General features: G+C 36.3%; 1 protein-coding gene across 2 annotated transcripts in view; it reads left to right on the top strand.

Annotated features, from left to right (window-relative positions):
- STK3 (serine/threonine kinase 3) overlaps positions 1–24,759 on the top strand; it is a 413,585-nt gene that overhangs the window by 75,716 nt on the left and 313,110 nt on the right. For both annotated transcript variants that reach the window (XM_077167310.1, XM_077167311.1), the window contains exon 4: positions 13,365–13,479. In XM_077167310.1, the coding sequence (XP_077023425.1) occupies positions 13,365–13,479 (115 nt within the window). The remainder of the gene's footprint in view (positions 1–13,364; positions 13,480–24,759) is intronic.

Here is a 24,759-nt window from a genome sequence, read left to right as displayed (position 1 = left end):
ATTCAGTTCAGCTTTATCTGGACCTCTAGGTTAGGTTTTGTTTAACAGAGGAGAATTTTTCAGTTCTTGTTTTCTCGTTTCTTGCTCTGGTTGTATGGTGCCTCCCCGCCCCCACTTAGGAGGGTCTCCGTAGGTATTATGCACCCCAGCCAGATTTTCCCAAACCGTACTGGCCTCTTATCAGGAGTAAAATTCACCTGTGTCAGTTTTCCCTGATGGTGAGACCCAGCAGGTTGAAAGACTTTCTTGTGAATTCTCTGGGCTCTATTTTTCTTATCCTGCCCAGTATGTGGTGCTTGTCTGCCTGCAGGTCCCACCAGCATAAGATGATGCGGTACCTTTAATTTTGGCAAACTCTCCCTGCTGGGGGTGTGGTGGAGACAGAGGAGAGATTGTAGGCTGGTTTTAATGGCTTCAAATTACCAAGTCCTGGTGTCTGAATTCCTTGAGATAGGGATTCCACCCGAGTTGGACTTCACCCCCTCCCCTGGGGAAGGCATAGGCTCCAGAAAGCCCTCGAACGAGCTTGTTTCTACCTATATCTGGGGCAGTTGCAGCCTGAGAAGTCCTGCTGCTGTATCCAAAGGCAGTCAAGCCTTTGTAGAAACACAGACACAAAAACCTCTGTTTTCTTCATTTTTCTTTTCCTGTTAGCCCTGCCCCCTTGGCGCCACAGCAAAAATGCGCAACCTCTGCTTTGACCAGGTTCACCTGTGCTGGGGGCCTATTTTTAGTAGTCAAAATTTGTTAATTAATTCCACAATTGGCATTTGATTGGGCTCAGCCCCTGCTGCTGGTAAAATCTCTTTCCTTTCCCATCTGGGAAGCAGCCTGTGGGGGAGGAGCGTCCGCCGCCATGGCTTGGGAAACTCACGGTTCTGGGGGGCTCGCAGCCGGTCCAGCTGGTCCAGACTGGGGTACGCTGTGTGTCCGGTCACTGACGTGGCCCCAGGAGCTGTTCTGTATTGTTTCTGCTTATTTAGTAGTTGTTCTGGAGGACGAACTAAAACACACACATTGCTAAGCCGCCATCTTGGTCTGGTAAGGATTCTGAATTTTGTTAAATGTTTTTTCAGCATCAATTGAGATGATCATGTTATTTTTCCCTTTTGATTTGTTAATATGCAGTATTACATTGATTGACTTTCTTGCGTTGAAATTCCCTTGCATTCCTGGTATAAACCTCACTTGGATGTGGTGTATAATTCTTTTAATGTGCCGTTGGATTCGATATGGTAGTATTTTATTTTTGAGAATTTTTACATCTGTGTTCATTAGGGAGCCTGGTCTGTAGTTTTCCTTTCTTGTAGTATCTTTATTCAGTTTTTGTATTGGAGTGATATTAGCTTTGTACAGTGAGTTAGTTTGCTTTTTTTTTTTTTTGCTCAATTTTCCAGAAGAATTTGAGGTGGGGTGATGTTAGTTCTCTTTGAAATATTTGATAAAATTCCCCTATGAAGCTATTTGTCCCTGGGCTTTTCTTTGTAGGAAGATTTTTGATGACTGATTGAATCTCTTTTGGTTGGCTGTTTTTTTCTTTCAGAATTCTAAATATATCATACTACTGCCTTCTCTTTATGCTGAAAAATCTACACATAGTGCATTGAGCTTCCTCTGTATGTGTTCGATTGCTTTTTTTTTTTTTTTGCTACTTTCAAAATTCCCTCTTTGTCCTTGACATTTGACAGTCTGATTGGTAGGTCTACATGGTTCTGCTTCAGGTATTCTTCAATTCTTGGATTTGTAATTTTAATGCTTTCATAAGAGATGGGAATTTTCAATCATTATTTCCTCCATTAGTCCTTTTTTGCCCCTTTTCTCCTTCTGGGACACCCATAGCATGTATATCTGTGTGCTTCATGTTGTCATTGAGTTCCCTAAGACCCTGCTCATGTTTTTCCATTCTTTTTCCTTCCTGTTCTTTTGTTTATAGGAGTTCTGATGTCCTGCCCTCTAGTTCACTAATCCTTTCTTCCACCTCTTCAAATCTATTGTTGTAGGTCTCCACTGTTTTTTTCCATGTATTTATTATTATAATTTTTTGCGTCACATGCACCGGGAATCGAACCTGGGTCTCTGGCACGGCAGGCAAGAACTCTGCCTGCTGAGTCACTGTGGCCTGCCCTCCATTTTATTTTTTCTTTAACATCTCTTCTCTTGTGCCTTTCATTCCCAAAAGTTCTGTGATTGTTTTTTTCAAGCTTTCGAGTTTTTCTTTATGTCCACTCAATTTCTTCTTCAGGTCCTCCTTCAACTTGTTGATTCAACTTTTGACATGATTTTGCATGTCTGTTCAAGCATCCTCAATTAGTTGTTTCAACTCCTGTATCTCATTCGAAGAGTTGGTTTGTTCCTTTGATTGAACCATAGCTTTTATTTTCCTATTATGACTCGTTATTTTTTGCTGGCCTCTAGGCTTTTGATTTTCTTTGTTTATTCTGGAGGTTGTTTTACTCTTTTACCTAAGGTTTTCTTGGTGGATGGCTTTATTTTCATCTGTTCTTTGACATTCATTTCAACTTTTTCTAGGTCTCTAGGATTTGTTCTGTTTAACTGATTAGAAATTTTCAGTTCTTCTTTTACAGTTTCTTGCCCTGCCTATATGGAGCTTTTTTTTGAAGGAGGGCCTTTGGAGATGTTATTGATCCCAGTTAGATTTTCCCAGATAACAGAGGCCCTTGTCTCAGGAGGGGAAAGTAGCCAATATCAAGTTCCCCTTAGGGTGAGACTCAGCAGATTGTCAGAGTTCCCTATGAAGCCTCTAGACTTTATGCTTTTCCTATCCTGCCCAGCCTGTTGCACTTGTCAGCCTGCAGCTTCCCTCTGGCATAAAGTGATGTGATGCTTTTTATTCCAGCAGCCTCTCCCTGCTAGTGGTATGGTTGAAAATGATGCTGAGGTAGTAGGCAGGCTTTGGTTGCTTCTGTTTTCTCGTCCTGGGGCCTGAATTCCTTGAAAGTGGACCTCCATTTGAGGTAGGTCCTGCCCACAGTTTCTTCCAGAAGTTATGCCCTTTAGGGAATGCCCTGTCACTTCACTAGTTACTTTGTTTCTCAGACATGCCTTACTTCTGCCCTTTCTTGAGACAGTGGTGGAGCCTGAGAGTGCTTTGTGGTTTTATCTGGTGAGCTCTTATGAAGTTAAAAAAAAAAGCTTTTCCAAGCTAGGCCTCTGCTTCCTAGGTTTGCCAATGAAGTTCTTGTAGTATTAAGTGTAGTCCATAGTGTGCAGTAGGGCTCACTGTTGGTGCTGTAAAGTTCTATGACTTAAAAAATTTTTGTTCTAGTAACTTGTATATAACCTAAAATTTCCCATTTTAACCACTTTCAAATATGTAATTCAGTGGTGTTAATTACATTCACAGTGTTATGCTATCATCACTAACAACGATTACCAGAACATTTCTGTACCCCCAAACAGAAATTTTGTACCTTAATTTCCCATTCCTTAACCCCACCCCACATCCTGATAACCTGTATTCAAGTTTCTGACTCTGTGTATTTGCATTTTTTAGTGATGTCATATGAGTGAGAACCTACAGTGTTTGTCCTTTTACGTTGGCTTATTTCATTGAGATGTTTTCAAGGTTCATCCATGTTATAGCATACTTAAATACTTCATTCCTTTTTATAACTGAATAGTATTCCATTGAATGTATATACCACATTTTGTTATTCCATTCATGCTTTGATGGACATTTTCGTTGCCTTCATCTTTTGGCAGTTGTGAATAATGCCGCTGTGAACATTGGTGTGCAAAGTCACCATTGCCTAACACAGTTCTGAAGATGCTCACCTGTTTTCTTCTAGTTCTGGTTCTTGTATTTAGGTCTTTGATCACTTTGAGTTGATTTTGCATATGGTGTGAAATAGGGGTCCTCCTTCATTCTTTTGCATATGGATGTCCAGTTTTCCCAGCACCATTTGTTGAAGAGACTGTTCTATCTTCATTGAGTGGACTTGACTCTTGTTAAAAATCAGTTGGCCACAGATGTGAGCATTAATGTCTGACCTCTCAGTTTGATTCCATTGATCTCTGTGTCTGCCCTTGTGCTGGTATCCTGCTGTTTTTATTACTGTAGCTTTTTGATAAAGTTTTGAATCAAGAAATATGAGTCCCCCAACTCAGTTGTTCTTTTCAAAGTGGTTTTGGCTATTTGGGCCCCTTACCCTTCTGTATAAATGTGATGATTGGTTTTTCCATTTCTGCAAAGAAGGCTGTTGCAGCTTTGATTGGGATTGCATTTAATCTGTAGATTGCTTGGGTTGTGTTGGCTTGTTAACATTATTTTGTCTTCCAGTCCATGAACATGAAATTTTTGTATGTCTTCAATTTCTTTTATCAGTATTTTATGTTTTTTTTGTGTATAAGTCTTTTACATCCTTTGTTACATTTATTCCTAAATATTTGATTCTTTTAGTTGCTAATATGAATGGAAATTTTTTCTTGATTTCTGTTCAGATTGTTCATTACTAGTGAATAGAAAAACTGCTGATTTTTATGTGTTGATCTTGCACCTGTCCACCTTGCTGAATTATTTTATTAGCTTTGTTGTGGATTTTCCAGAATTGTTTATATCTAGAATCATGTCATCTTCGATTAGGGAAACATCTGAGAGTAGGTTGTGTATCATATACTCCTTGAGCACATAATACTGCCATGGAAAACTTCCCATGGATATTTATATTCACCGTAATAAGTGTATTTATTAAGTTAACGTAATTTAGCATTAATATAATTCTTACGGTCTGTAGTCCTGTTTTTTCATATGTCCCAATCATGTCATTTTGAGCCTTCTTTTCTCCCTTGTTAATCCTTTTCAAGATCGTTTATCACCTTTAGTTGTCATGTTTCTTTAAGTATTGCTTTCTTTTCTTTATATATATATGTAAATATAAATATAAATATATAAATATACATATAAACATATATATAAATAAATTGACCATGTCAGTTGTATTAATCATTAGGATTAATCACATTCACAATGTTACCATCTTCCATTACTCAAACTTTCCCAACTCTGCAAAAAGAAACCATAGAACCATTTTGTATTAAATGAGCATTCCCCCTATCCTCCACCCCTGGAAACTTGTACTTTTATCTCTGTGAACTTGCATATTCTCTTTGTAGTAACTATGGCTTATATTTTTAACATCCTAAATCAATAACAATCTTAATTCATTAACTTCAGTGGTATAACACAGTGTTTACCTCTTTGTACCTTCCTTTTTTTAGTTCTTGATACAAATTACATGTATAAACATCACTTTTTCATCATTCCATTTTCTGCACTTTCCATTTAGATCCTATAGGAAGTAAAGCATAGAATTACAAACCAAATATACAATGGTACTGGCATTTATTTTTGCTCCTGTCATTATTACTCTTACTACAGATCTTTATTTTTTCATGTAAACTTGATCTGTGCCTGTTGTCCCTTCCTTTCAATGTGAACAACTCTCTTTAGCATCTGTTGTAAGGCTGGTCTAGTGGTGACAAACTCCCTCAGTTTTTCTTTATCTGGGAATGTATTAATCTTTTACCCTTCCTTTTTTTCTTAGGGTACATGTGTTGGGAATCAAACCCGAGTCCCCCTCATGGTAGGCAAGCATTCTATCACTGAACCACCTTTGCACTTCCCTCCCTTGTTTTTGAAAAACTGTTTTGCTGGGATATAAATTATTTGTTGGCTGCTTTTTGTTTTCACCATTTTAAATATGTCATCTGACCACTTTCATGCTTCCATGGCTTCCAGTGAGAAATTGGAACTATCTTATTGAGGGCCCCCCCTCTTTTTCTTCTCTCTATGCTGTGTGGCAGGGGTCATATTTCATTATTTTTCCATGTGTGTATCCCCTTACTGCAGCATCATTTATTGAATTTTTATGTATTTATGTTTTTGTTTGTTTGGGAAGTGCTTGGGCCGGGAATTGAACCCCAGTCTCCCACATGGCAGGTGAGAATTCTACCACTGAACAACACTTGCACCCCTGAAGGTCCCTTTTATGTGACACTTTGCTTCAGTCTTGGGCTTTCAGAATTCTTTCCTTATCTTTGGCATTTAACAGTTATAGTGTGGTATGGGTCTATTTGAATTTATCCTGTTTGGAGTTCATTGAGCTTCTTGAATGTATATATATATATATTCCTGTGTTTTGTTAAATTTGGGAAATTTTTAGCCATTATTTCTTTGAATAGTCATTTGCCTCTTTCTCTCTTTTCTTACTTCCTGGGAGACCAATAAGGTATTTAATGGTATGTTTCATTGTGTCCCAGATTTCTTATACTGTTCACTTTTTAAATTCTTTTTTTTTCTAGTCCAGAGCTTGAATAATTTGAATTTTTTTTGTATTCTGTATGGTGGGGTCACATTTCATTATTTTTCCATGTGAATATCCTGTTATTGCAGCACCATTTGTTGAATTTTTTGTTTGTTTTGGGGGAAGTACACAGGCTGCTGTCAAACCTGGGTCTCCAGCATGATAGGTGAGAATTCTACCCCTACACTATAATTGTTGTATCTTTGAGTTCACTTATTCTTTCTTTTGGTATCTCTAATCTGCATGTTGAACCCTCTAGGGAATTTTGAAATTTTAGTTATTGTGGTCTTCAAGTCCAATATTTTTATTTATTTCACTTTTTAAATTTCTGTTTCCTTAATTAAGATTCTCATATTGTTCATTCATCGTTTTTCTGAATCCTTTAGTTCTTCCTCTGTGGTTTCCTTTACTTCTTTGAGTATATTGGAGATCATTTTTTCAAAGTCTTTGGTGTGTTGAAAGTCTAGTTCTCTTCATTAATGCTTTTTGGACTATTTTGCTACTCTAGATTGTCTATCACTTTTGTTCTCTTTGTTTTGTAATCTTGCTGCACAATGTACATTTAATCTATTAACTCTGGGATTTAGTTCCTGAACAGTCTGTTCTTTAAGTTTGTATCCAGTAAGTGATATGATACACATTTCCTTGACTGCCTTAAGCTAATGAAAACAAAGAAACAAAACCAAGACATACCTTTTGCAATCTTTGCAAATAAATCTGTGCTGGCTGATAATCTCATTTAGATTTTATCCCTCCTAAAAAGAAGATTAACCCAAGGTGAAAGTATGAGGTCCTCTCTGTCATTACTGATCTTGTTCTGTGCATGTACTCCTGGCCTTAAAAATTCCCTGTTTATGGGAATCTGAGTGGCCCCTCTATTCCTTATGAAATATATGGCCCCCCCAACTCTGTTGTATTCTTTTAAGGTGGTGATTTTTTGGCCCCAGTTCAATTTAACTGATTTTTTTCCCCATTACTTTAGTTGATTCCTAGCTGCATGTGTTTGCAGGGAAAATTCTGAGAGGTAAAGCTAGAAATAAATGTCCTAACTCAGTCTTTCAGATTGCCACATGATAGGTTGGCAGTGACATACAAGTACACCAGTATGTATATATGGGTTACTCTGGTCCCTTTGGAACAGGTCCAGGGATGCACACTGGAAGCTCAGGACCCCTCTATACCATGCTGGGAAATGAGCGTGGGAGGACTCAGCAAAGGCACTGGAAGATACTCCTACCATTTTTAGGTTGTATTTTCTTGATTTGGCACTCACCAAGTTACTACATCCGTTTAATGTTTTCCAGAATTTTGCAAAAGAGAGCTCTACCTGGTTTTGCTAGCTCTTCAAAGATAGTTGTTGGTGAATGTTACTCTGGGGTGTATTATGCCACATTCTTGGCTCTAAAACAGATTTTTAGTTGTTACAGAAAACCTTTCAGATTCCCTGTCCTGTTAATGGCACGATTACCTACTTACTATTTCAACAACAAAACTGAGAGTCATCTTTATTCCTTTTCCAGATAATTCTGATAACAGTAAGGCTTATAGATTTTCCTTCTGAAATGTCTTAACTGTGTTTATCCTTTTCTTCGATTTTGAGAGAAGGAATCGTTTTTTTTATTTCTTAGCACTCATTATAGTCCCTAGAATTGTGCATTTTTGTTGCATTGATAAATGGATAAGTCTATATGAGGGTTATTGAGTTGAGCATTATAGGTTGAGAGAACCCTAAGTAAATCAGGTCTTTGTTTTCTTTATGCACTTTAAACTTTAAGTTGAAGGAAAAATAAAGAATAAAGGAGGAAAAAGTGTTAGAGTTCTAGAGCTTTTGTACTACTTTATGGGATAATGCCTTGGATGAAATAGGTACTTCTCAAATAATCTGTTGAATGCAACAAATGAATGGTGACACAAATGTTGATAAAAGGTGTTTTTTGCCTTTTAGATTGCAAACTCAGATTTGATAAATTTCAACTATGGAATTGTGAAGAATTGACAACACTAAGTCCTAAAAGTACTAAATGATAGGGCAAATAAGTGAATTCGGAGTGACAGTGGCAGATATTACATTTACGTGCCTTTTGAGTAGTGTAAATGTGGATGTTCTATGTGTGAATTGACATGAAGAATGATGTGAAAGAAAACAATACAAATTGAAAAATTCCCACATAAAATCCTGAAATTTTGCAGAGGAAATGAGATGTGCTTCTAAAATTTAAATATTTTCATAAGCCATGTGAACTGTTTGGACATTTGACCAATTGACAAGTTTTTCATGGTTTTTCACTTTTTGTTCAGAGACTAGAGTATGTTTTTCCTTTTTTCACTCATTTTAGTGAATATTAGAATAACTAACTGCTTTTTGCATAAATGTTTCAGGGAGCCTCCCTTCTTTGTTTATTGTTAAATCATCAATATCTTGTGTGGCTCCTAGATATTTTATAGTGGGCATTTAATACATATATGTTGACTGGATGAATATAGAATGTTAATGCTAGACTAGATCTTTGTAGGACAACTTCTTTAGTGTTTTTTTACCCAAATATTTTTATTGATAAATCTTCACACGTGTACCTTCCATACATGATTACGAATTGATGGGTCACAATATCATCACGTAATTGTCTGTTCATCACTATGATCAGTTTGTAGAATATTTGCATCACTCCAGAAAGAGAAATAAAAAGAAAAAAGGAAAAAAATCACACATACCATACAACTTACCCCTCCCTCTCATTTATCACAAGTATTTCCATCCACCCAATTTATTTTACCCTTTGGCCCCTCTGTTATTTATTTATTTATTTAATCCAATTTTTTTTTTACTCATCTGTCCATATGTTGGATAAAAGGAACATTAGACACAAGGTTTTCAAAATCACACAGTCACATTGTGAAAGTTCTATCTTTATGCAATTGTTTTTAAGAATCAAGGCTACTGAAACACAGTTTCAGGTACTCTAATACACATAAACTGAAAAGGGATCTCTACATAAGGGATAAGAATAACCTCTAGGATAACCTCTTGACTGTGTTTGAAATGCCATTGAAAATTAATTTTTTCTCATTTCTCTCTTCCCCCTTTTGGTCAAGAAGGCTTTTTTAGTCCTTTGATGCTGGGTCCTGGCTCATCCTGGGATTTCTGTCTCACGTTGCCAGGGAGAATTTATACCCCTGGGAGTCATGTCCCATGATGGGGTGAGTGGGTAGAGTAGTAAGTTCACCTGTCCAGTTGGCTTAGAGAGAGAGGCCACATATAAGCAACAAAAGAGGTTCTCTGGGGGTGACTCTCAGGCCTATTTTAAGTAGGCTTAGCCTATTCTTTGTAGGAATACAGTTCATAGGGGTGAACCCCAAGACTGAGGGCTTGGCCTATCAATTTGGTTGTCCCCACTGCTTGCAAAAATATCTTTAGTGTTTTTGATTTAAGGTGATTGGGAAACATTCATTGTGTTTATCTTTTTTATATATTGGGCCTTATTCTAAAGTTTCATTTGAAGAAATGGCTTTTGGAACTAAGGCATATTTAAAAAAACTATTTTAAAATTTATTTAGAAAATGGAGACCTAGAAATTTTACATGAATTGCCCAAGATTACACAGTTAATTAATGATTAAAATATGATAAGAATCCATGTTTACTGACTCCAAAAAGCTTCCAGAATTCAAACTGAAGCACTCTCAGGCATTGCCAGGGTTGGAGGCAAGTGCTGGTCAGCAGTACTTGTGAAGCAGAGTGCCATGTAACGTGGATGCAGGGGAACTACACATTTAACCCAGTGCCTACCATTCTGGTGATTACTCTGTATGGCAGGAACTTCTTATATCTAAAGCAAGAGCAGTAGGTTATGTATCAGGGCACACAATTACTGATTTGTTACTTATTTAATTAATATATATTGTCTGTCTACTCCTAGGTATTGACCTTACGTACTGCACACAAGTTAGTTAACAACAAACATGTCTCAGCTTTTATACTAAAGAGTCTTTTCTCAGGTGGAAGAGACAGAATTCTAGTCAAGGCCATTTCAGTACAGTGTAATAAGAGCTGTGATGGGATAAACATGACAGAACTCTGCAAGTTGGAAGGGATATCTAATACCTCACCCTTGAGGATCAGGAAAAGCTTCCCCAAGGAAATCATACCCAAGGTGAATCCTGAAGGATGAGTTAGATGTGCTGGGCAGAGAGTAGAAGTGACGTGAACCATGTGGTTGGAATACAGCATTTTTTCTGGCTTGCTGAGGGTGGTGCTGAGCACTCCCTGGCTACTAGAGTAGCTTTTCTTTTATGTGTTCTAGCACTCCCTGGCTACTAGAGTAGCTTTTCTTTTATGTGTTCTATCTGCTCATGTTTCAGAATAGATTCCATTTCAGTATTGGCTCTGAGGCCCCTTCCTCCCCGCAAAAAATGTTTAAAACCCACCAAATTGGAGGATTGGTGCTAAACTTTGGCAGTTTGTATTAGCTTGTGTATGCTTACTCATTTTTGAGTGGACCAAGAAATGCAATGATTTAGATTTATAATTGCAACAATTCAGTTCACATAGGAAATAGTTGCAAATCCTTTGTAAAAATACTGACTTTCTAAAAACAGTACTATTTATCTTACCCCTCTTAAAATGTTGAATACTGTTAAAATTGCATTATGATGTTGATGAAAGTTATGTAATGAAAAATAAGCATTTCTTTAGTATTTTAATGATCACATGCTCATAATAAGAGGACTTTAAAAAAATATAACCTTAATAATGAATGGTTTTCTTCAATTAAGATAAAATTCAAATTAATATGAAAATTGTCAGGTTTGGGGCATAAAATTAATACTTGAAGCTTAAATATACAGCACATATAACTTGTATCATGGGTTTATATACATGTTTATATGTGCAAATAGATAAGAAGAGTTTGTTTTAGTGTTTTTCTGTTTTTTTCCCTCTGGTTTTGCTTACTTCTCTTTTTATACTATTTCTGTTTTGAGTTGTGAAGTTGGGGAAGACAGGATTTAAGAGTGTAGGGGAGCTATGACTGGAGACAGAAGAATGGAAAGGATATTGGTCAATTAGTCATGAAATAAAAGGAAGCCAAAAGAAAATACAGGGGAAGATATGTGATTTCATAGGACTGAAGGTGTTAAATAGAGGACAGAGGTTAAATGAATGGGAGAGGAGAATGAAAGGACTTGGGGTGTGGGAAAGGTGGCACAAGAGAAGGACGTAGAGTGTGGCTCATGGATGTCATTCCAGTTATCAAGTTTTTATGTTTTACCTCTTCCTGGTGTGAACTGTAATTTAACTAATGTCTTTCTTGTCCTTCCTCTCAGTGGAAGTTTCAGAGTAATAGCTGTACCTCATTTAACAGTATGGGGAATATACAGAATTTCTGGGTTCTGATACAGCCTGCAAGCCCATACAGTGACTTAATCAGAACCTTTAGTCATTATGACTATATTAAAACTTTGTGCAGTTGCTTAAAATTATTTAAATAACACTGGGTTAGTGGTTTGAAGAAAACTGCTTCCTGCACCCTACCTCCTGACTTTTAATAATTACTGTGATGATTGGGAAATAGTTACTAGAAAGCCTCAATAATTGTACAATTAGTTAACTTGCTGGCTAAAAGAAACAGGTGTCATCTTTTGTACCTGTTAACTCATACAAGTTAATGTTCTTTAAATGTTAGTTTGTCTTTTTTCCTTTTATGACTCCTTCAGGGGTTCTCTGTGACCTGGACTGCCCTGTCTTCTTTGTGACTAGTCTAAAGTCTTACCCTTGTTTTCTCCTCAGCATCTCACACTAGGTCATATTCTTTGTTCAGTGAATGTTGATTGAATTAATTTTAAAATGATACATGAATGAAAGATGAATGCATTTAACTGACATCTGTGTCAGTGGAAAATTTCTGCTATTCCTACTCAAAGCCAAGCTACCAACATCTCCTCCATGCACAGTTACTCTAACATAGCCTTCTAACTGGGTCTCTCTGTGTCCATGTTTGCTTCCCTACAGTCTAGCTTTGACACAACAGCTATTGCTTATTCAAAAGTTCTTATCTCTCTTGTCCACCCATCTTTTAAAATTTTATCTTTTATCATAGTTCAAGTCTCACCCCTTCCATTAAGTTTTCTCTGATAGCTTAATCTTGGTCACTTTCTCCTTTAAGCTGTATGCTAGTTTAGGTTATCTTTTATTTTCTGTTTTAATGTATTCTATGACTATAAATACTCTACCTCTTTGAATTGGGGAAGGTGTTTTATATATCAACATATATAGCAGGCCCTTAGTAAATATCAATGGTTCTGGTTATTGGCCTCTTCATAAGTCTTCCTAAAAACAGTATAGCTGTAAATATTGTTTATTCTGCTCTTAGAGACATAAAACCTCCATTCAGATATACCTTATATAGTTATTTGTTTAAATTATCTAAATTTAGAGCAAAGAAAATTACAGTTATTTTCTCCAGAATTTTCAAGGGCTACAATGGAAGAGAATTTTAAAAATCTTGTAGGCCTTGAAATAGCATATATACATATGCATATATATGTATGTATTATTATTGTTATTTTTTGCATGGGAGTTGAACCTGGGTCTCCTGCATGGCAAGTGAGAACTCTGCCTGCTGAGCCACCATGGCCTGCCCTGAAATAGCATATTTTAAAGCTAGTGTTAATGTTGAGTGATTGGAAAATCCGTAAGAAGTCTTCTACTTAAAATGCTTTAGTTAGAAAAATATATTTTCATATATTCCTTACATTAAGCAAAGTAAGTAGTTTGCCATTACAAACCCATAATTTTCTTGGGAATCACTCAAAATCATTGGGCCTCCTCTGGTTTGTAATCCTGTTAAATTTCATCCATGAATTAAGGTCTAATCATACATAGTTGGTGAACTCCAGATATAGATAATTTGATATACAGTGAAAGTTTAATCATCAGGTTTACTTATTGAAACATTAAGAAATGTTAAAAATATTTTGTTTGGAAATAAGAAAAAATTTTTATTTGGGAATAACTAAGTTTAATTGTTTTTGTATTTTTCTTTAGTCCATATGTTGTAAAGTACTATGGCAGTTACTTTAAAAACACAGACCTCTGGATTGTTATGGAGTACTGTGGAGCTGGCTCTGTCTCAGACATAATTAGATTACGAAACAAGACAGTAAGTATTTCAAAATTGTTTTGCTAATCTCATTTCTAAAGATTCTTGTTTAGAATTTGGGTAGTATGTTGTTATAAAGGAAATATTGTGTGAGAAAAGAAAAGACTTTAGAGTCTAAAGGAATCTAGTATAAGGTGTGAAAGCCAGCCACATATCTATGGCACATTTAAGAGTCACATGATTAATTTATTTATTAGGGTAATTTTTGGTAAGTCACCAAGGAATGACCATGGTATTACCCTTTCCTTCCTTGAATCAGTGTGTTGTTTGTTAGTGTGAGTTCAATAAATTATGGCTAGAATTTTACTTAAATTTCCTACTATTCTTAGCATTTCTTTAAGTGTTCTACATTATTACTTAAGGTTAGTGAACAGTTGAAGAAGTTCCTGAATTTTAAAAATAATTGAAGAAAGTTTTTTATTTATTTTGCCATATATTGTCAGGATGTTTGAAAGTAATAGAGCTAGATTATAATTAAAAAGTTTTTTTTTGAGTTTTCCTTAGTGGAATGTATTATTTAATAAAACCTTTTTATGTTATGTTTTAACCCTAATAAAGGAGCTATTTATAAAATTGTTACTTTAGATAAGCAATGCAGCTCATTTATTTGGATAATATATAAGGACAAAACTGACCTTTTAATCTTTAAATGACTAAGAATAATAAGCAGTGAAATAACTTGTAATTCTGTAGAATAGTAACCCATTTACTATATGATGTTATTGTATGTTGTCAGACATTTCACTAAATTACATTTAGAAAAGTATTTTCCTGCTTGAATTAGTTTGTGGTTAATGAGATCATTTAAGATTTTGATTGGGAAAGTACACTGTAAATTTATCCTAGTAATTTTTTTTTTCTGTTAGAGAAATAAAGTAAATCAGATTTTTTTTAAAAGGAAGTGAAACAGAAGGTAAAAATCCCTGTTTTGATGGAATGAATTAAGTGATCTGTGACTATCTAATTATATATTTTAGAACTGCTATGATGTTTAGCATTTGTGTAAATCAGATAAACTTGAGTAGCAGATTGAAAATAATGGTATTCAGTAAGAAAGTGTTTTAAAACCATGTCAGGGCTAAATTTAGTGCATTTGGTATTTAAAAATAGCAATAAGAAGTAAAGGTGTGTGAAATGGAAAAACTTTAGTCTCCATTTTCTTGATTTTAAATATTAATGTTACCATTCTGAGTATATCTGAAGTATTTGATTAAAGTGGCTTTTATTTCCGGATGGCAATAATTATAAATTGTGAAAGTATACGATAGTTATGAAAGGTAGTTATGGAGGGATCATTATCCTCAGTATAAAAGGTAAGATTTTATACCTTTGCGTCCTTTGTTAGAAGAGAGTTCACTGAGCATGTTGGAGAGTTATACGTTTGGAATAGCCTAATTGTTATTCTTATAGAATTGTTATCTTTAGTCCTGGAGTGGCATGGAAGAGTCTGATTCCCATATATTGAAAAAGAACCTAGAGCTACACTAGAGATAGATTATTGTGATTGGAGCCTGTTTTACTTTGCTAAAGCTGCTGGAATGCAACATACCAAAAATGGGTTGGCTTTTACAATGGGGATTTATAAGTTTGCAAATGTATAGTTCTAAGGCCATGTAGATCCCAAGTAAGGCATTGACAAGTCAATACCTGTATGAAGAAAGGCAGATGGCATCTGGGACACCTCTGTCACATGGACAAGGTACATGGCAGGTATCTGCTGGTCCTTCACTCCCAGCTTCCTTTGCTTTTAGCTTCAGTTTCCCATGGGTTTCTCTCAGCTCTCCTTGGGCATTTATCTCTTTTATCTTCTCACAAAGGACTTCAGTAAAGCAATTAAGACCCACCTTGGATGGACTGGGTCAGATCTCAGTTGAACCAAAAAGTCCCACCCACAGATTACCCACAGGGATGAATTAAAAGCACATGGTAGGGTGGGCAATGGTAGTGCAGTGACAGAGTTCTCGCCTGCCATGCTGGAGACCCGGTTTGATTCCTGCTGCCTGCCCATGGGAAAACAAAAAACAAAACCATGGCCTTTTCTGGAGTGCATAACAGCTTCAGACTACTACAAAACCGTAGGTGTATTGTCTCTGGGTGAAGCCTTGATGATAGTCTGTGGTGACTCTCAAGAATATTTGGACTTAATAGGGGGAACAAATGCTAAAATAAATTTAGTTTGAAATGCTAGTGATCAATGAAAGCGAGGGGTAAGGGGTATGGTAGGTATAATCTTGTATTTTCTTTTCTGTGTTCGTTTTATTTCTTTTTCTATTGTCTTTTTATTTCTTTTTCTGAATTAATGCAAATGTTCTAAGAAATGATGAGTATGCAACTAAGTGATGATATTGTGAAACTGATTATATATGTTGATGTTTTATTTGGTTTGTGATTTTTTAATTAATAAATAAATTTTAAAAATGTGCAAAGTAAAAAAAGAAAAGAATATTTATACTTTCTTTTTCTAGCATGAAGGCATTTTCCTTCATTTATGTATTATCTAAAAAAAGTATCATTGTTAAAATTAGCAATATAAGGATTATTATCACCAGCATTTTTTTTTTTTTTTAGTGACTGGACATAGTAAATATTTTATCCATGAGAACTAAATAAAAGATTTAACTGGGTGGGTCATGGTGGCTCAGCAGGCAGAGTTCCCGCTTGCCATGCTGAGACCCTGGTTCGATTCTCAGAGCCTGCCCATGAGAAAAAAAAACAAGATTTGTACTTATTGCTTACCATGTATGGGATTTTTGGGAAGTTTGGCATTCAGAGATTGTTGCCTTTCAAAGGTGAAAGTGGGTTGATGCTAGCTATAGAAGCTTGGTTGCTTGGGTGTGACTGAAGGCTGACTTTCAGAATCATGGTGACTGTAGTGATATTCGCGATGATTTTCTGAATTTCAGAGTTGTGGGTGTATTGATTGGCTGGCTTTTAAATATGTGACAAGTGAAATAGTTGTTACACTGCTCATTAAACAGTTTTAAAACTGATTCTAGTAGTTAATTGTTATCTCATGGGCATAGAACAGTCAGTCTTTCCTGAGACTATAGAAACTTAAGAAAATACCTTTGTTGCTTATTTTAATTCTATGTACATTTTAAATAGCGAAAGCCATTCTTCTTTTTGTTTTATGTAATCAATATTTATGTATACCCGTATATTTATGACTTTTATTGCTCTTCATTCCTTTGTACATCTCCATGTTGCCTGAAGAATGTCCTTTAGTATTTCCTTATGTTTGGGCCTGATGGTGACAGTATCTCAGTTTTTTGGTATGAAAATGTTATTTTACTTTATTTTTGAATGATATATTTGCTGGGTAAAGAATTCTAGGTTGACGATTTCTTTTAACATTTTGAAGATATCCCAAATCCATCTTAGCTTTGATTCATTTTATCAAGAAATTTTGTGGTTGCTTCTTTGAAGGTAATCTAATTTTTTTTCTAGTTCCCTTTAAAATTTTGTTTTCGGTTTCAGCAGCTGTACTTTGATATGTGTAGGTGTGGTTTTCTTGGTTTTTATCCCATGTGTGATTCTTCCTGCTTTTTGATTCTGTAGCTGGATATCTGTCATAGTTTTGAAAACCATTCAGTTATTACCATTTCAATTATTGCTCCTGGAGTATTTGTGCTTTGTCTTCTCGGGTTCTAAATTGTGTGTGTTTTAGTTTTTTCTTTCCTTTTTTATATTTTATGTATTTTCTTCTTGATGCATTTTCCATCTTTTTTTCCTCTCCATGCTTCAATATAGGTATTTTCTTCTGATGTCTCCTCCAATTCACTATTCATCTATATTGAGTCTATTTTAAATATATCCATTTCAGTTATTGAATTTTTATATTCTAGAGTTTCCATTTGCTTAAGAATAACTTCTGAAACTACTTCTCAACTTTGTTTGAAATTTCCGTATTTTCCCCTGATACAGGGCCAGGCTCATCTTTGGGAGTCATGTCTGATGTTGCTAGGGAGACTTACACCCTTGTCCCACATAGCGGGGAGGCAGTGAGTAGATTTGTAGAGTTTGGCTTAGAAAGAGACTGTATCTGAGCAACAGAAGATATTCTCTGTGGTTGACTCTGTGGCCTTAATTATAAGTGGGCTTAGCTTTCCCATTATAAAAATAAGTTTTGTAAGGACATTCCTCAAGATCGAGGGCTTGGCTGATTAAATTGGGACCCCCTATTGCTTAAGAGAGTAGCAAGAATTCCCCAGGTGGGGAAGTTTAATAATTCTACATATTTGTCTGGTCTCTTAAGGGGCTTTGCACATATTTTCATTTTCTGATTAAGATTTTACTCTTTATTCTAAATTCCATGTCAGATAAGTTTGAATTGGGTTGTTTAAATAATCTGACCAGTTAGGTTAAATTAGGTAGAGTGCTACAGAGAATTTAACTTTTGGAAGTTTTAGAGCAAAGTATTATAACTGACAAATAAATCTTGTTGTTTTTATGATCTGTAACTTTTTTCTAAGAATAACTAAAACCATGACTAACAACATCTAACAAATAGATCTGTATCAAGATATAACATTGACAGTGAAAACATTGTTTTTAGGAATTCTGTACAGTCTCTAAATATGTGAATAACATTTCACCCATGCAAATTTAGCTAACAGAGAATAGAAAATCTCTCATCGTAATATTTCCTATACACTCTCCATGTAATAGGTTAAATTGTTTTAGCACCTCACTTTTACAAGGTGAAAGAAAAGTTTCTTTGCAATAGTTTTCCTTTAAGATTGAGATACTTATCTTTTGAAATAAAGGTCGATAAGGTCAACATAGACATCAACAAGGCTATTATTCTGATATTAAATAAAATTTGTGTCTCCTAGAAAGAGTATTCAGAAGGTTAAGAAAAACCTTTCATTATGAATAGACCAACAGTCTTCACTATTTTAACAAATTCATTTTCTCAAACCTTCCATGACTTTCTATATCCATCTAGGGTTAGTAGGCAGCAATGACTACAAACAGAATTCACTTTCATACTAGGAATATGTTCATTCACAAAATTAAAATATTTCAAGATTATGCATTTGAGGCATTTGGAGTTTGGTAAAGTCTGCTACTAAAGCTTTCTTGAAGATGTGGGGATTATTTAGAGACCTTGGGGGCAGCAGTGTCTAAGTGAGCTGGGTGGGAATCTTATTCTTAAATCCCTGCCATTCAAAAGCAGATGGGGATGAGGGGTCAAGATGGTTGGATAATTAAATGTAGAATTTAGTTCTTCCTCCAGGGCAGCTGGTAATTAGTCTTGAACCATATGGAACAACTGCTGGGGGGATGTCGTGACCAGACACACATTGTACATCAGTCTGGAATGGGTGGAACTGCTGAGATCCCACACAAGATTCTCACTGGATAGAACTGCCAGCATTATCAGGCCTAAGCAGTACCCCAGGCAAGGGTGGAATTAAGGCATGTCTGAGAGAGAAAGTAACAAGCCAGGTGAATGGGGATAATTCCTTATAGGGTGTGTCTTCCATGAAAAGGTAGAGGGGACCCAGCTTAAGTGGCTGCCCTCCTTCAGGAAATTCAGGCCCTAAGGCCTGGAAAACAGAACCTAAGTCTGCCTATTATCTCAACCTCTGTTTTGGACAAACCACTGGCAAGAAGAGGCTGCTGAGAATTAAAAGCAGCACATTACATTATGCTTATGGGAAGCTGCAGGCTAACAAGTGTCACATCCTGGGCAGGTTAGGTAAAACAGAGTCTAGAAACTTCATAGGAAAGTCTCACAACCTGCTGGGTCTCATCCTCAGGAAAACTTCATACTGGTTACCCCCTCCTCCTGACATGTGGACCTGTGTGGTCTGGGAAAATTTGACTGGGGTTGATAGTATCTGAGGAGACCCTCCTGAAAAAAACAGTTCTGTACAGGCAGGACAAGAAACAGACAAACAGGAGCTGAAAATTTTTGATCACTTAAACAGAAGTTAGGCTAGAGGTCTAGAATAATTTGAAATGAAGGCCTAAACACAGATGGAAAACATGGGCATCCAGCCAGAAAACAGTAGGTAAAAGTCATAATGGCTTCCAGAATAAACTAATTAAGGTAATCAAATGCCTAGACACCAGCAAAAGATAATGAGTGATACTAGGAAAATTAAGAATATGGCCTGATCAAAGGAATAAGCCAACATTACAAATGAGATACAGGAGTTGAAACAACTGATTGAGGATGTTTGATCAGACATGGAAAATCACATCAAAAATCAAATCAGCAATTTGAGGAAAGATATGGCAAAAGAGATGAAGGATATAAAGAAGTGATTGGTAAACATAAAGAAGAAATCAAAAGTTTGAAAAAAAATGGCAGAACTCATGGGAATGAAAGACACAATAGAAGAGATGAAAAAACATGAAAAAAACAATGAGACCTACAACAGCATATTTGAAGAGGTGGAAGAAAAGATTGGTGAACTAGACTACAGGACATCTGAAATCCTATACACAAAAGAACAGATAGGGGAAAGAATAGAAAAATATGAGGTGGGTCTCAGGGAATTAAATGACAACATGAGGCATATGAATATACATGTAATCAGTGTCCCAGAAGGAGAAGAGAAGGGAAAAGGGGGAAAAATGGAGTCACTGAACATTTCCCATATCTCATTAAAGACATAAAAATTATAGATCCAAGAAGTGCGGTGTACCCCAAACAGAATAGATCCAAATAGACCTGCTCCAAGACACTTACTGATCAGATTATCAAATGTCAAAGACAAAGAGAGGATTTTGAAAGCAGCAAGAGAAAAGCAATCCATAACATACAAAGGAAACTGGATAAGACTAGGTGTGAATTTCTCAGCAGAAACTATGAAGGTGAGAAGGCTGAGGTATGATATTTTTAAGATTCTGAAAGAGAAAAAATGCCAACCAAGAATTCTATACCCAGAAAAAAGTGTTTTCAGAAATGAGGGGGTGTTTAAAATATTTTCAGACAATCATTGGGAGAGTTTGTGACTAATGACTGACTCTACAAGAAATACTAAAGGAGGTACTACAGGCAGATAGGAAAAGACGAGAGAGAGGTCTGGAAAAGAGTGTAGCAATGAAGACTATCAGTAAAGGTTAAAAGAAAAAAAATTAGATATGACATATAAAATCCAAAAGACAAAATGATACAAGAAGGTACTGCCTTTACAGTGATAATATTAAATGTGAATGGATTAAACTCCCAAATCAAAAGAAGGAGGCTGGCAAAATGGATTCAAAACAAGACCCATCTATATGCCGTCTACAAGAGAGTCACTTTAGACCCAAGTACAAAGACAGATTAAAAGTGAAAGGCTGAAAAAAGATATTTCACACAAACAACAACCAGAAAAGAGTGCTGGTAGCTATACTAATATCTGGCAAATTAGACATCAAATGTAAAACACTTAAAAGAGACAAAGAAGGGCACTGTGTATTAATAAAAGAACAATTCATCAAGAAGACATAACAATCATAAATATGCATCGAGTCAATGAAACAAAGAAAAGAAATAAAATCCATCCAAATGAGAAAGGAAAAGGTAAAACTCTCATTTTTTGCAGATGAGATGATACTGTATGTGAAAACCCTCAAAAATCTACCTCAAAGCTTCTAGAGCTAATAAATGAGTATAGCAAAACGATAGGGTACAAGAGCCAAACCCCAAAATGAATAATGTTTCTATACACTAGTAATGAGCCATCTGAAGAGGAAATCCAGAAAAAATTTAATTTACAATAGCAACCAAAATATTTAAATATTTATGAATTAATTTAATGACACAGAAGACTTGTACACAGAAAACTACAAGAAATTGCTAAAAGAAGTCAAAGGAGACCAAAATAAATTGAAGGATATACTGTGATCATGGATTGAAAGACAAAATATAGTTACGATATTAGTTCTACCCAAACTGAATTATATATATACCAATTAAAATCCCAGCAACTGGTAGTTCAGTGGTAGAATGCTTGCCTTTCATTCAGGAGACTGAAGTTTGATTCCTGGACCATGCACCCTTCCCCTCTCAGAAAAAAAAAAAAAAAAAAAAAAATTCCAACCACTTACTTTGCAGAAATAGAGGAACCAATAACCAAATTTATTTGTAAGGGCAGGGAGCCCAAGATAGTCAAAAATATTTTCAGTTAAGAAAAATGAAGTGGGAGCTCTCACACTACCTGACTTTAAAGCATATTACAAAGCTACAGTGGTCAAAATAGCATGGTACGGGCATAAAAATATATATACTGACCAATGGAATCAAATCGAGTGTTCAGAAATAGATCTTCTTATGTATAGACAATTGATCTTTGATAAGGCAGTCAGTGCATCCCAGCTGGGACAACACAGCCTTTTTAATAAATAGTGTTTGGAGAACTGGGTATCCGTTATCTAAAAGAAGGAAAGAGGACCCATATCTCTCACCCTGTATAAAATCAACTCAAAATGGATCAGGCCTAAACATTAGGGCTAAGACCATAAGACTTTCAGAAGAAAATGTAGGGAAATATATTATGAATCTTGTGGTAGGATGTGGTGTTCTAGGCCTTACACCAAAAGCCCAAGCAATGGAAGTAGAAATAGATAAATGGGATCTCCTCAAAATCAAACACTTTTATAATTCACAGAACTTTTGTCAAGAAAATAAAAAGCCAAGCTGCGTATTCACAGTTGGTAGGGAAGCAGAGTGGTGAAGCCCCTCTGGATGGCAGTACAGTTGGTTCTACAAGTCGCTAAGGGTGGGGTTGCTGTATTATCCTGCAACCTTGCTGCTAGGTGTATACCTGGGGGAACTAAGAGTGAGGCTATGAATGGACATTTGCACAGTGGTGTTTATGGTGACATTGTTCGCGATTTGCAATGGATGGAGGTGGCCTAAGAGTACATTGACTGCAGAATGGAAATGTGTATACATACAGCGGGTTACTGAGCTGTTGCAAGAAGGAATGACATTGTGAGGCATACAACTGGGTAAATGAACCCTGAGGACAGTATGTTGAATGAAACATCATAAAGAAAAAGACAAATAGTATCATGTCTCCCTTGTACGGACTGACTATAATATACAAACTTAGAGAATTGAAGTCGAAAGCATTTGCATTATCAGGTTGGGGCGTATTGTAAAGTTTCGTAGTTCGTAAACTCTTAGAGCAGTCACATATATTTCAGTGTTGCAAGTTTTACCTATAAATTCTGAGATGCTGAGCTGTTGTGTATAAAACCTAGTAATTCCCTGGAACTTTGGGTATTTGTATGACACCTGAAACTCAAAAATTAGCACTCGGAAGCTATGAAAGTCAGCATTACCCCATACAGCAACTGTTTAAAACGTTGAGAAAGTGATTAGACTTCAACTAAAAACATGAATGACCCTGATTTGTATAGAACTGAGTTAAATCAGAATATAGGGCAAAGGATGATATGGTGTATATTTTAAAACTTCAACTTTTTGTGATATGAAAGGAAGAGATATTACTTAGTGTAAAATTTATATTATGGGTAGCACATTATTTAATTTAACTTGTATGGTCAGTGTATTTGAACATCATAGCTACATGGTATCTTGAATACGGAGCAAGATCTTGTTGCTTTGTAGAGGTTAGGGTAATGCCTTGATGCATTCCAGAGTAATTTGGGCAGAGAATAAAAATGTATTTGCAAAGTCCCCTTTGGGATTGCAGCTAAATGAGGAAATATTAAACTTCCCCATCTGGGGAATTCCTGATATTCTCTCAAGTACTGTGGACAACCAGTTCAATAGACTGAGCCCTCGATCTTGGGGCTTGCCCCTAAGAAACTTATTCCTGCAAAGGAGAAGCTATGCCTACCTATAGTTATGATTAGTCACCCACAGAGAACCACTTTTGTGAGTGGTGTCTCTCTCTAAGCAAACTTGGCAGGTGAACTCAGTGCTGTCCCCTCTATGTGGGACATGACTCTCAGGGGTGTAAATCTCCCTGACAACTTGGCGTATGATTCCCGGGGATGAGCTGGGACCTAGCAGCATGGGATTGAGAAAGACTTCTTGACCAAAAGGGGTAAGAGAAAAATGACACAAAATTAAGTTTCAGTGGCTGAAAGATTTCAGAGTTGAGATGTTATGCTGGAGGTTATTATGCATTATATAGATATCCCTTTTTACTTTATGGTTTATTGAAGTGGCTATAGGGAAGTATCTGAAACTGTGGGACTTGTGTTCCAGTAGCCTTGATTCTTGAAGATGATTATATAGCTATATGGCTTTTACAGTGTGACTGTGTAATTGTGAAAACCTTGTGGCTGACCCTCCGTTCATCCAGGGTATGGACGTATGAATGAAAAATAGGGACAAAAAATAAGTAAATAATACGATGGGGAATAAAGTGTACAAACAATTGGTTAGATTGCAATACTAATGGTCAATGAGGGGGGAGGGATAAGGGGTATGGGAAGTATGGGTTATTTCTTTTTTCTTTTTATTTCTTTTTTTGAGTGATACAGATGTTCCTAAAATGATCAAGGTGATCAATACACAACTCTGTGATGATATTGTGAGCCATTTATTGCATACTTTGGATGGACTGTATGGTGCATGAAGATATCTCCATAAAAATATTTAAAGAGTATAAGCAAATGCTTATTGAGTCAGTGTCAATAGGGATACCAAAAAGATGTGTTTTCAAGGTCTAGGATTGAGAACCTGAATGAAGACAGAGATTTGCCCCAGGATGCCTTCATCTCATACAGATGGGTTTATTTGCTTAGGTTCCCCTTTTGAAATGCTGACAGGCCTGAATTTAGTAAAGGTGTCAGGGAAAACAATGGTGTAAACACTAGCTGGGTTTATTAGTCTTAAAGTGGCTTCCCAGAGAATGAAGAAGATCCCTCTGTAGAAGCAGGTTGATGCATTAAGGGACTCTGAGAAATTGATAGGACACCAGAATGTCCCTAATCCTACAAAGCAGAGGTTTAGTTTTTGCTTTTACCGCTAACTCCCATAACTAGGCAAGTCCAAGTGGAGGTATGTTCAGAATAGCTGTTCAGGACAGAGTAAGTGACTCTAGTATTAATTAAGAAATTGATAATCTTATCTGCCACGTTATGTATTACCTGAGGCTCCTCTAACTTAATGGCAGATGTGAAGACAGAGCATCCGGCACCCCTCGTCCACTTCATTTGCCACAAGCAGGGCTCTAGGGGCTGTCCTGTACCCCCTTTCCAGGAGACAGTAAGTTCTTGGCCCTATGCCCATGTTGATGGCACTTGGACACAAGGCCCTGGTGGTTCCTGAGCCTGAGAGTTTTCTCAAGTTTTCTGGCA

Source organism: Tamandua tetradactyla, chromosome 6 (assembly GCF_023851605.1).
Source record: "Tamandua tetradactyla isolate mTamTet1 chromosome 6, mTamTet1.pri, whole genome shotgun sequence".
Taxonomy (NCBI): domain Eukaryota; kingdom Metazoa; phylum Chordata; class Mammalia; order Pilosa; family Myrmecophagidae; genus Tamandua; species Tamandua tetradactyla.
This window is presented reverse-complemented; position numbering and strand designations above follow the sequence as displayed.